The 10,474-nt window shown below is 49.4% G+C and overlaps 1 protein-coding gene across 1 annotated transcript; it reads left to right on the forward strand.

Moving 5' to 3' along the window:
- Nucleotides 1–462: 462 nt before the first annotated feature.
- SERPINA1 (serpin peptidase inhibitor, clade A (alpha-1 antiproteinase, antitrypsin), member 1) lies at nt 463–10,247 on the forward strand. Its single transcript, XM_008584942.1, has 4 exons — nt 463–1,081; nt 4,628–4,898; nt 8,638–8,714; nt 10,090–10,247. The coding sequence occupies exons 1-4, from the start codon at nt 463–465 to the stop codon at nt 10,245–10,247; spliced, it is 1,125 nt and encodes a 374-aa protein (XP_008583164.1).
- The last annotated feature ends 227 nt before the right edge of the window (nt 10,248–10,474 follow it).

Below are 10,474 nucleotides of genomic sequence, written 5' to 3' on the forward strand. Positions count from 1 at the left end.
TTTTTCCTTTATATTGTAAATATTATATTTAGAACGTGTTATAAATAGAAGACAGTATTATAACTAAAATCAAAAAAGCCTGCAGGGTAGTGTTGGCTTTTTCCCCTAACATCTACACTCGAGCAGTTTCATTGAACACCTGTGGTGTTTTGCCCACCCTGTTCTCACATCAAGCCTCACACAGTCCTCACAGGTGTTTTTAGCTCCATTTACACCTGGGATTACTGTTGGGGCAGAGAAGGAAGCTGTCAGATCACACAGCTGAGCAAGCAAGAGTCAGGATTCGAATCCAGGTCTATCTGACTCCACAGCCCATGCTTTACTCGAGGACTCCCTGCTCCCTTTGCGCTGAGCCCGTGGGTGCTCGCTAGAGGACAACAGCAGCAGGAAGCCCCCTAGGGCCATGCACCTTGTGGGGCTGCATGGCCCAGCTGGCTGATGCACTGTGTCCCTTTGTCTAGGATGGCGCACCCCATTCTGTCCCTCTGGCTGCTGGTGTCCGGGCTGGGTCTTCATGCCTGTGGCCAAGGGGCTCCTGACCAGGAAAATCATCCAACTGCAGTGACCCCGCCAGCCTCCTCGACGTTCCTGAACAATTCCCACTTTGCCTTCCGCCTGTACCGACATATGGTAGCCCCAAATCCAAGCAGGAACGTTCTCTTCTCCCCACTGAGCTTCACCATCCCCCTCACTCTGCTGGCCCTCAAGGCCAACGCAGACGTCCACACCCAGGTTCTGCAGGGTCTGGGGTTTAGCCCCACCAGGGTCCCAGACAACCAGGCCCACGTGCACTACAGTCAGCTTCTCCGTGGCCTCCTGCCGCCCGCTGGGGAGTGCCGCACAGACACGGGCAGCATACTGTTTGTGGGCCAGAAGCAAATAGTGCTACCGAAGTTCGCTGATCTCGCCCAGAATCTGTACCTCACAGAGGTCTCCTTCGCCTGCTTCAAGAACTTCCAGATGGCCAGAGATCAGATGGACCACTTCACGAGGAAGAAAACCCACGGCAAAATTGGAACACTTGTCCAGGATCTGAAAGCAGACACTGTCTTAATTCTAGCCAATTATATGTTCTTTAAAGGTAAGCAATCCTCTAATGATGAGTTAGACCTCGTCCAAGTTTATTGCAAAGTTAATCCATCTCTTATCCAACATAAACATCTCCTCTCCCGGCACTCTGGGAGCCAGGGAGTCTGCTACTGCTGCTGGAGGCTGTTGCTGCTAGGGCCCTGGGGACTCTCTGAGAGGCCGCCTATAAAGCTACATGACTATGCCACTTGTATTATTAAAGCAATTCATAACTGAAGCCGAAATGTTTCATTATTTTAGTTACACTTTATAATTTATAATGTCACATTATTTTAGTTTTCCCTTTGTATTGTCAGGGCTAAGGCTCAGACCCTTCAAACCCATTGTACAGACTGGGTCACCAGACCCCTCACATGCAGGTCCATGCTAGGTAATTGGGAAAGATCCTGGGAACCATTGGCAGATGACACAAGCTCAGACCTCAGCAACAGCAGCAGCAGCTTACAGGTCCAGTGGTGGCGGTGGCCTCTCGGAGGGTCCCGGGCGCACTGGCAGCAACAGTGCCAGTAGGCAAGTAGTGGCCTCCCCGTAGCCTCCCCGGGAGTATCCCGGGGGGTGGGGTCCCTGTGGATCAGAGCCACTCACCCTTCATACTTAAGTCCATAACCCAGGACACCTGGGCACACATGCGCAACTATATTAGACAATAACCAAGGAACACGTGGGCGCACATGCATATTTACATCAAATGCTTGGCAAGATTCTGAACATCTGAGGGGCCCTGACCATTTTCCTATATTTTCCCCACACTGCCGCTGCTGCTGCTGCTGAGGAAGCTGAGGACTGTGCTTATGTCATCTGCCAACAAGCTCTAGGGATCTTTCCTGATTACCTAGCTCATGGACCTGTATGTGAGGGATCTGGTGACCCAGCCACACTGCCGCTGCTGCTGCTGCTGAGGAAGCTGAGGACTGTGCTTATGTCATCTGCCAACAGGCTCTAGGGATCTTTCCTGATTACCTAGCTCATGGACCTGTATGTGAGGGATCTGGTGACCCAGTCTGGCTTGCAGACGGCACATGAGAGGTCTGCAACCCAGTCTGTACAATGGGTTTGAAGGGTCTGTGGGCCCTACCCATAGCCCTACAATTGGCTTCATCAGCAGGATTCCGACAATAGTCCTAGCAATACAGGTGAGCTTCACCACTCCAGCAACCTCCAACCCTCCTGCACGCTGAAGACTCCCAACTGTCCATGCCCAGCCCATACCTCTCATGAGCTCCAGACCCCTCTCCCCACTGCCATCTGGTCACCTCCTTCCGAATGAGGCACCTCACACTCAGCACATTCAAAACAAAACCATTTCTTCCTACTCCCCCCAAATCTCCACTTCCTGCTCCTCTCCTCTAAGTCTCAGTAAGTGGCCCCAACTCCTGCCCAAAGCAGAGTGTTGAGGTTGCCAGTCACCACCAGCAGGGCAGATCGTCAGCACCTCTCTCTCCCACACTAACACCTAAACAGGTGGATTGACCTCCCTGATCTCTTTCCTCTGTCCACCGTTATCCCTCTCCACTGCCACTATTCTTGTTCAAGTTACATCATCTCTTGCCAAAATTATTGTGATTACTTCTTAACTGGCCTTCCTGTCTACAGTTTGCCTCCCACCCACACCCCTAATCCAGTTTTCACAGTGCAGCCAGGGAGATCGTTCTATAAGCCAAATTTGACCTTGAAACTCCACTGCTTAAACTTTCAGAGGCCCCCACCCAACTGTAGCTCTTAGGATAATGCTCCACATCTTCAGGAGGGACCACAAGTGACCTGTGCTCGGCTGACCTCTTCAACCACATCTCTTGTCACCCTCCCTATTCTTCCTCTACTGGAAAGTGCCACAGGCTAGCCACATGAGAGAAGACAGTTCCCCTGAGCTGCACGATCTCTCCTGCTGGTGGGTTTTTACCCAGGCCACCCCTTTGCTTGTTCTGCCCTTCGCTCCATGCCTCCCCTCCATGTCCCCCAGATGATAGGTACTCTTCCTCCAGAGATCAGCTTGGAAGTCATTGCCTTCAGGAACCAGTGATGCCAGATTTAGCAAGCAAACAAAACAACAAAAAATGAGACATGCTTATATTAAAAAATGATTGTTTTTCTGAAATTCAAATTTAACTGGGCATCCTATATTTTATCTGGCAACCCTACCCACCACCACCCAAATAGGAGGTGGTTGAAAAAAATGCTTTTTGTTTTGACCGTGTTGAGTTTGAGGTGCTTCCTGAAAATCTGGATGGAGATGGCCCGATGGATGGTAGAGACCTGGGTCTGGAGCTCATGAGATGTACAAGCTGAGCAGAGAGTTGGGAGTCTTCAGTGTACAGGAGAGTTTAAAGCTACTGGAGGGAACAGTCTTGACCCTCCCCTGTGTTCTGGTATTACCATATCCTTTCTTTAATCTGGAACACTGTATTGATATTTTCTGATTACTTGTCTCTGCTGCCGTAAACTGCTGCTGAGGAAGCTACAGGCCCCTTCATACAGAAGAGTTTATTGGTTTGTGTAATACCTGCCTTAACTGGAATCCAGACATTATCAAGACTGCAGGGCTCAGAATTCAGCTTTCTGGTTCTCCTTGGCACCTCCTGCCCTAGTCCCTCAAAGCCCAGTCCCTACAGCAATGCAAGGCTCACCAAGTGGCCCCTCAGAGCTGGACCCTTCAACTCCTGGCCAGAAGCCTCAGCTGCCAGGAAGAGAAGGCAGGAAGCCAGCCTCATAGGAGGAGGAGTGGGCTCACTCAACCCTGCCAAAGTTCCTCAGGCTCCAACCCCATGGTGAACTTGCAGACCACAGTCAAGCTTCTGCAACTGATACCAGGGAAGAGTATAGTATCTTAGATTTTGCAGAGTTGCAGTGAGCATTTTAATAATAAAATTAGTAGCTAACAATTACTGAGCAACTACTATGTACCAGACATTGTGCTCAGGACTTTACTTCTAGCATCTCATTGAATGCTCACATATATCCAGTAAGGTAGATATTGTCACCCCAGTTTACACACGAGGAAATTGATGGTCCCATACTCTCTCTGGTCTCACCTCCCACTACGCTTCCCCTTGCTCTTTCTGCTTCAATCACACAGGCTTCCTAATGTCCCTTAAACATGCCAGACCCATTCCTGCCATTGGGCCTTTGCACATAGCATATCCACTCTCTGAAATATTCTTTCCCCAGGTACGCTATGGCTCATTCCCTTGCCCTGTTAAGTCTTCACTCCATATCACCTTCTCAGGGGGGCTTTATGTGAAGTTATAACTCTCCTTCCCAGACATTTCTTATCTCCCCTTGCTTTATTTCTCTCCTTGGCATGTATCACCATCTCACACATATTTTTCTTGTTTATCTTTTTTCTTGTTTTCCCCTGTATGTAAGCTCCACGTGGGCAGGGGTCTCTCATGCATACCTGTATTGACCGCTGCAAGAACGGTGCCTGGAACACAGCAGCCCCTCCCTATATATCCCCCAAATGAATGAAATACCTGACATCCAGCACCCTATGCCCTGAATGCTGGTGGTCTCCTCTGATGCTCGCACTCTCTCTTGGCAGGGAAATGGAAATATCGCTTTGACCCAAAGCTCACTGAGCTCAGACCCTTCTCATTGAGCCAGGAGCTCACGATCCTGGTGCCCACGATGCTGTGGCTGGGCTGGTTCCAGCTCCAGCGTTTCTACCACCTGCACAGCTACGCCCTCTGGCTGCCCTTCATCTGCAACAGCACTGCAGTCTTTATTCTTCCTGACATGGGGAAGGTCAGGGAGACAGAAGAGGGACTCATGAATGAGAATTTTGACACATGGACTCAGCCCTTCCCGCTAAGGTAAAACCCCAGCTATCTCTGTCCCTGCATGCAAGGAGACCCTCTCCACAGCCACCCTGTCAGCCTCTGCCACTGGAAAGCTGAGACACTTTTGGTCTTTGGGCCCATGACATGAGGGGGTGGGACTAGATCACACACTATCAGACAAGATTCAGCCATCCACTCCTCCACGAGATGGGAACAGGTGTGCCAGCACAACAAAATCACCATCATCATCATCACCATCATCACCATCACCATATCCATCACATTGCATCTTCCTCTGAGAGATTTACATTTCACCTTAGCATTTCAAAGCACTAAGAAGTTGTAAAGAATTGAACAATATTTAACTAAGCTTTTTATCCAGCATTTCCCAAACAGGATTTAGACATGGCGCAAATTTTAACATAATACTACAAACTATAGCTCCACAAAACCCACAGTTGGAGAGTTACCAAGGATCTGTCCCCCCAGTTCATAAGCTGATGCATTCATTGTGACCAGGAAGCAATTCAGAGGGAAGCAAGACCAGGCCTCTTCACTGGTCACTTTCTTGAGGGGCCTTACATGAAAGTCCATGACTTTCCAATCACCTGCCGTTCCCTCTCTGCCATGCCCTGTGATCAACTCGCTTGCTTTTCTCAAGTGTCCGAGGTCTTTGCTACTCAAAGTGTGGTCTATGTTCAGCATCATTGGCTTCTTCTGGGAGTTTTTCAGAAATATGGGATGTCAGAACCCACCCCACACTGTCTGAATCAGAATCTTCATTTTTACAAGATCTCAAGTGATTCATGTGCACATTAAAGATTGGGAAGCCCTGACCTAAACTCCAGATAAATCCTGTCATTTCCAGATAGCTCTTCCAGATCCCTGGTGTTATGAGCATGGAACCGAGGTTAGGATTAACTCAATGTGACCACAATTGTGTCTTTCCATTATATCACGTGAATTCAATTCAGCTGTAAGCTACACTGTCTCCCGAGTACTATCCGTTTCACTTAGTGGCATGGCACACAGAGATCTCAACAAACAGGAATCGACAAAATTAACACTTCAATTGAGGGAAAATCAAGGAGCCAATTCAATCATTCAAGTATAGAGAGCAGTCAAAGGTAAGGGGTTAGCAGACCAGTTGCTTGGTGTTGCTTGGTTGGCGGTCCGGACAGTCTAAGTCTTGTCTGCAGAGGAGTCCTTTTGATATTCAAGGCTGCTTGAAGGTAGATCTGGTGAGCCATTGCAGTGGAGCGATGGTCTGGAGTCCAAGCAAGAGTTGACCTTGTGTTAAGGCAGAAGCAGTTTCTCTTTACACACACAGGTTTTAGCTTATCTTTCTTGCCAGAAGTTGTTTGTTTCATGGATTTGCACAGGCAAGAGGGTATGTTTTGTGACTTCCTACTGGCAGTTTCAACTTTTCAACTTTTTAAACTTAAACTCAAAATGGAGTTGTAAACTTGTGAACAACAAAATGGATTTACTTATGCTAAGTTGTCTTGCTCTGTACACCCGGGCATTACAAATCATCCTGTGGTGACCTATATGCTGTCTCCCACGTTCCTTCTCTACATCACCATGTGTCCTCTGGCCTGGCCCTGTCTAGACCAGGGTTTCTCAACCTCAGCATGTTATGGGCCAGAGAAATCTGTTGTTTGGAGGGATGCCATGTGCATTATAGGATATTTAGTACTATCCCTGATGCTGTACCTACTGGATGCCAGTAGCATTGCTCCCCAGCTGTGACAACCAAAAATGTTCCCAGACATTCATTCCTGCTCTAGACCACTAGACCATGAATCCACATGTGGTCAATGGGCTTCTGGAAGGTGGGGACTGTGTACCTTGCTCAGCCCTGAGTTTTCATTGCCTGGCAAAGGCCTGTCTGACTGAACATGGAATTAGCTGTGTTGAGCTGAGGGTGAAGGTTTCCATCCCAACAGAACTGTCTCACACTCACCTAGAGAGGGCTGAGAGGCTCTAACTCTCCTGCCCAGTGCTTGGTTCACCCAAGAAAGCACCCAGGGCAGCTAGGAGGCCCCAGCTTTGGCCAAGGAGCTGCCAGCAGGAGCAATGGTGGAGGGAAGGAAACACCCTTCCTGTGGCTGAAGCAGTTGGGAAACTACAGCTGGGAAGACACGTTCTCGATGCTCAGGCATCCCTGAGGCTGTGGACACAGTGAGTCCTGATCTGGCTGCCAAGTAAGGAGAATCCCGCATGTGCTTTTCTGTGTTTCTTATGAGAAATGACCTCACCTATCCAATGCCAAAGGATGGACACAGATACACGAGGTACAGTGAAGTGAGACTTTAATAATGGCCTTGCAAGTCCAGGTGTCTGTGAACGGAACAGGCACATGGAAAAGGGCTGTAGCAAACAATTTATTCCCTAGTACACAAGTCCCCCCCGCCCACTTCCTCACTGGCTGAGTACTACGGGGTGCATGATATTCCCAAAGGATGCCTAAAACTTATTACCCCCTTGCAAGGAGTTCCTTTGTCTGGGGCTCAGGATAAGCCTGCAAAAAAGGCCTGCTTGAGCCTTGTGAAAGGAGAAACACCAGGGAATGAAGAAAACTAGAGGGGCTAGTAACTAATTACCATCTCAAGGAGAGCTCTATGTGTTCAGAGACCCTCTGGGAATGGGCTAGACCAGTCAGATGACTTTTGGGCTGGGCCTGAATCAGTTAAAACACCCTCAGATAAGTCATTTCTGAAAATGAATCACTTAGATTATTTTCTTACATTTCTGGTTTTTAATTTTTGCTTTTTATTTTCTTTCAGCTTTACTGAGGCATAATTACAAAGAAAAATTGTGTATATTTCTGGTGTTTCAGTGAATGTATACATTGTAAAATGATTTCCACAAGCAAGGTAATGAACATATCCATCGCCTCCCATAGGTAGCATTTTTCTGTGTTTGGTGAAAACACTTAAGATCTGTTCTCTTAGCAAATTTCAAGTACACAATACTTCATAGCGCATTACCATGCTGTGCAATAGAAATCAGAAGGTATTCATCCTGCATAACGGAACTTGGGACCCTTTGACCACCATCTCCTCACTTTCCCTTCCCCCAGCCCCTGAAAACCACCGTGCTACTCTCTGCTTCTATGAGTTTGGCTTTTTAGATTCCATATATAAGCGAGCTCATGTCCCCTCAGTGCTTTTGATGTACAGACATGGACAGGTAAAGTTCGGAGAGAGTGGTGCTCTGTCCTGTGCCAGGACCTTTGAGGCCCTCGTGGCTGGGCTACAGAGGAAAGGAAACATGGTAAGGCTATGTGTTGGGCGAAAGATAGACAGACAGAGAGACTCTTGTTTCAATGGACCCAGGGGCAGGCCACAGCCAGTCTGAGAATTGGCAGCACAGCTTGAGAAAGAGCTTCAACTTTGGGCTCAGTTCTAGCTTTTTAGGAACTGTGTGACTTTGGACAAATCTCTTAACCTCTTCAATCCTCCATTTTCTCATTTTTAAAGAAGGTATTTTTAGCTCCCATCCCCCAGGATAACCATGAGGATGAAATAAAATTACCTTGTAAAGCACCTGGCACAGACGCATTTATTGCAGGCACTTGGTAAACACAGCTGGCATCAATTTTATGCCATTATTCTGCAGTGAGATTGCGGCCAGCACAGTTTCTCAGATGACATTATTTCAGCCCTATTCTCTCCTCCCATTTCCCTGAGCAGCAGGAGGAGGCTGTATTTTCCAAAATTCTCCCTACCTGGGAATTTTCAATTGGACCATCCCGTGACCGAAACAGGCATCTCAGATCTATTCAGTCGCCACGCAGGCATCTCGGGAATTTCTCTACAAATCATGCCCATGAAGGTCTCCCAGGTGAGTTAAAAGCCACCGGTGTCCAGTCACTTATAATGATGCATGCATTTTCTCACTTTCTTATTCTTTCAGCATGCACCAGTGGGGTCGATGCTGTTTGGGTGCTTGGGGAAGTCAAGGGTGGAAATGGCAAATTACAACATCCAGTGGTGTCCTGAGGATGGCTCCTCCTAGGAGAAGGCTGGGCCTGCGGGGGGAGAGGGACGAGCTGTGAGGGGCCTTGAGGCCAGATGCATTCTGCAATCCCTCCTGGGGTTGTGGGCAGAGGAATCTCATGGCTACATAAGAGTGGCATGGGGGAGTTACACAGGACAGCTCCAGTTGCAGAAGGAGGTTACATAAGGATGGGGGCGGGTAAGTTACACGAGGAAGGGGTGGAGTAAGACCTCCTAGATGGAGTCCTGAAGTTTTAGCACCACCATGGGACTCTCCAGGGAGTAGAAAGAGGAAGTGCCCACTAGCATTGCTTAGCTTTGGGGAAAGCCAAGCTGGAGAGGAGGGGCAGAAAGAGGAAGTGCCCACTAGCATTGCTTAGCTTTGGGGAAAGCCAAGCTGGAGAGGAGGGGGATGGGCGGATGGGGAATGGGGTGGGCAGTGGGCCGGGCTCTGCCTGTCAGCTGAAGCCAGTGGCAGAAGGGCCTGACTGCCAGGCTAAGGGGTGCTGAGTGTTGTTCATCCAGTGAGCCAGGGGCAGAAGGACATCAGTGGGCTTTGAGCAGGAAATGGTGGGATGGGAGCTGAGCTTGAGAGAGCTACAACCTGTGGAATGGGATTTCTGCAGAGCCTGAGGGCGGCAGAGGAGCATGCTAGCAAGTAGCTTCCGAGAGAGAAGCAAGAGGGATGGAAAGAGGGGTTGGAAAGGAGGTGCCTTTGGAGGTGGTAACTCCAGCACTCAGTGGCTCTGGGGGTGGGAAGTGAATACAAAGGAAACCGCCCTGCTGGGAGGGAGGGGATGTGGTGCAAGCCCTGGGGTTCACAGGGGCACAAACGGAAGGCTATGGTGGGGTTTGGGGAGCAGAGGGGCCCATCGCAGAGCAGGACAGCAGGCCCTTCCCTGGAAGCCCAGGCTGCTTCTGGGGCTGGGTGCAACGTGAGGAAAGGAGACCAGCCGCTGGCATGGAGCCCAGTGGAGATAGTCAGCCTCTGTGAGCCCTGGAGATGAAGAGACTGAGTCTCCACCAGGGGACAGGGCACACCAGGTCATGCCTCTAGTTGGAACAGACTGGGACTCAATTCCGGCTCTCCTGGGCTAGCTCAGTCTAAGGGTCCATGTGGTGCCTCCCAGAGGGAAGGGGCAGCTGCTGCTCAGACCCACACTGTGAGCCTTGGTCCCTCAAGGTGGAGCAAGGGGTGGAGCTGACCGTGGATGAGTAAGGAGCAGAAGAGGAAGATGTCACCAACCTCTGGTCCTTTCCCATGTCCCTCATCCCCGCCATCCATTTCAACAGGCCCTTCCTACTATTAGTTTTTGAGGAAAGCAGCCACAACCTTCTCTTCATGGGGAAAGTGATGAATCCCAATGCAAAATCATAGTCTGATGATAAGAGGGCATGCCTCCTTGGCCCCTGCTCCTAATCCTCCCGGTGCTGTGCAATGCTTGGGGCTCCTGAAGAAAAAGGAACACAATGCCTGGAGCTCATGGGCACAAGCGCACAGCTTCTGGGTCCACTTTCTGGTCTTTGCCTAAAGCCCCCCAGAGTGATTATCCTCACTTTATAGATTAGCAAACTAACATTCAGAACAGTTGCACAATCACAGCT

This window comes from Galeopterus variegatus, unplaced genomic scaffold (assembly GCF_000696425.1).
Source record: "Galeopterus variegatus unplaced genomic scaffold, G_variegatus-3.0.2 Scaffold3411, whole genome shotgun sequence".
NCBI lineage: Eukaryota > Metazoa > Chordata > Mammalia > Dermoptera > Cynocephalidae > Galeopterus > Galeopterus variegatus.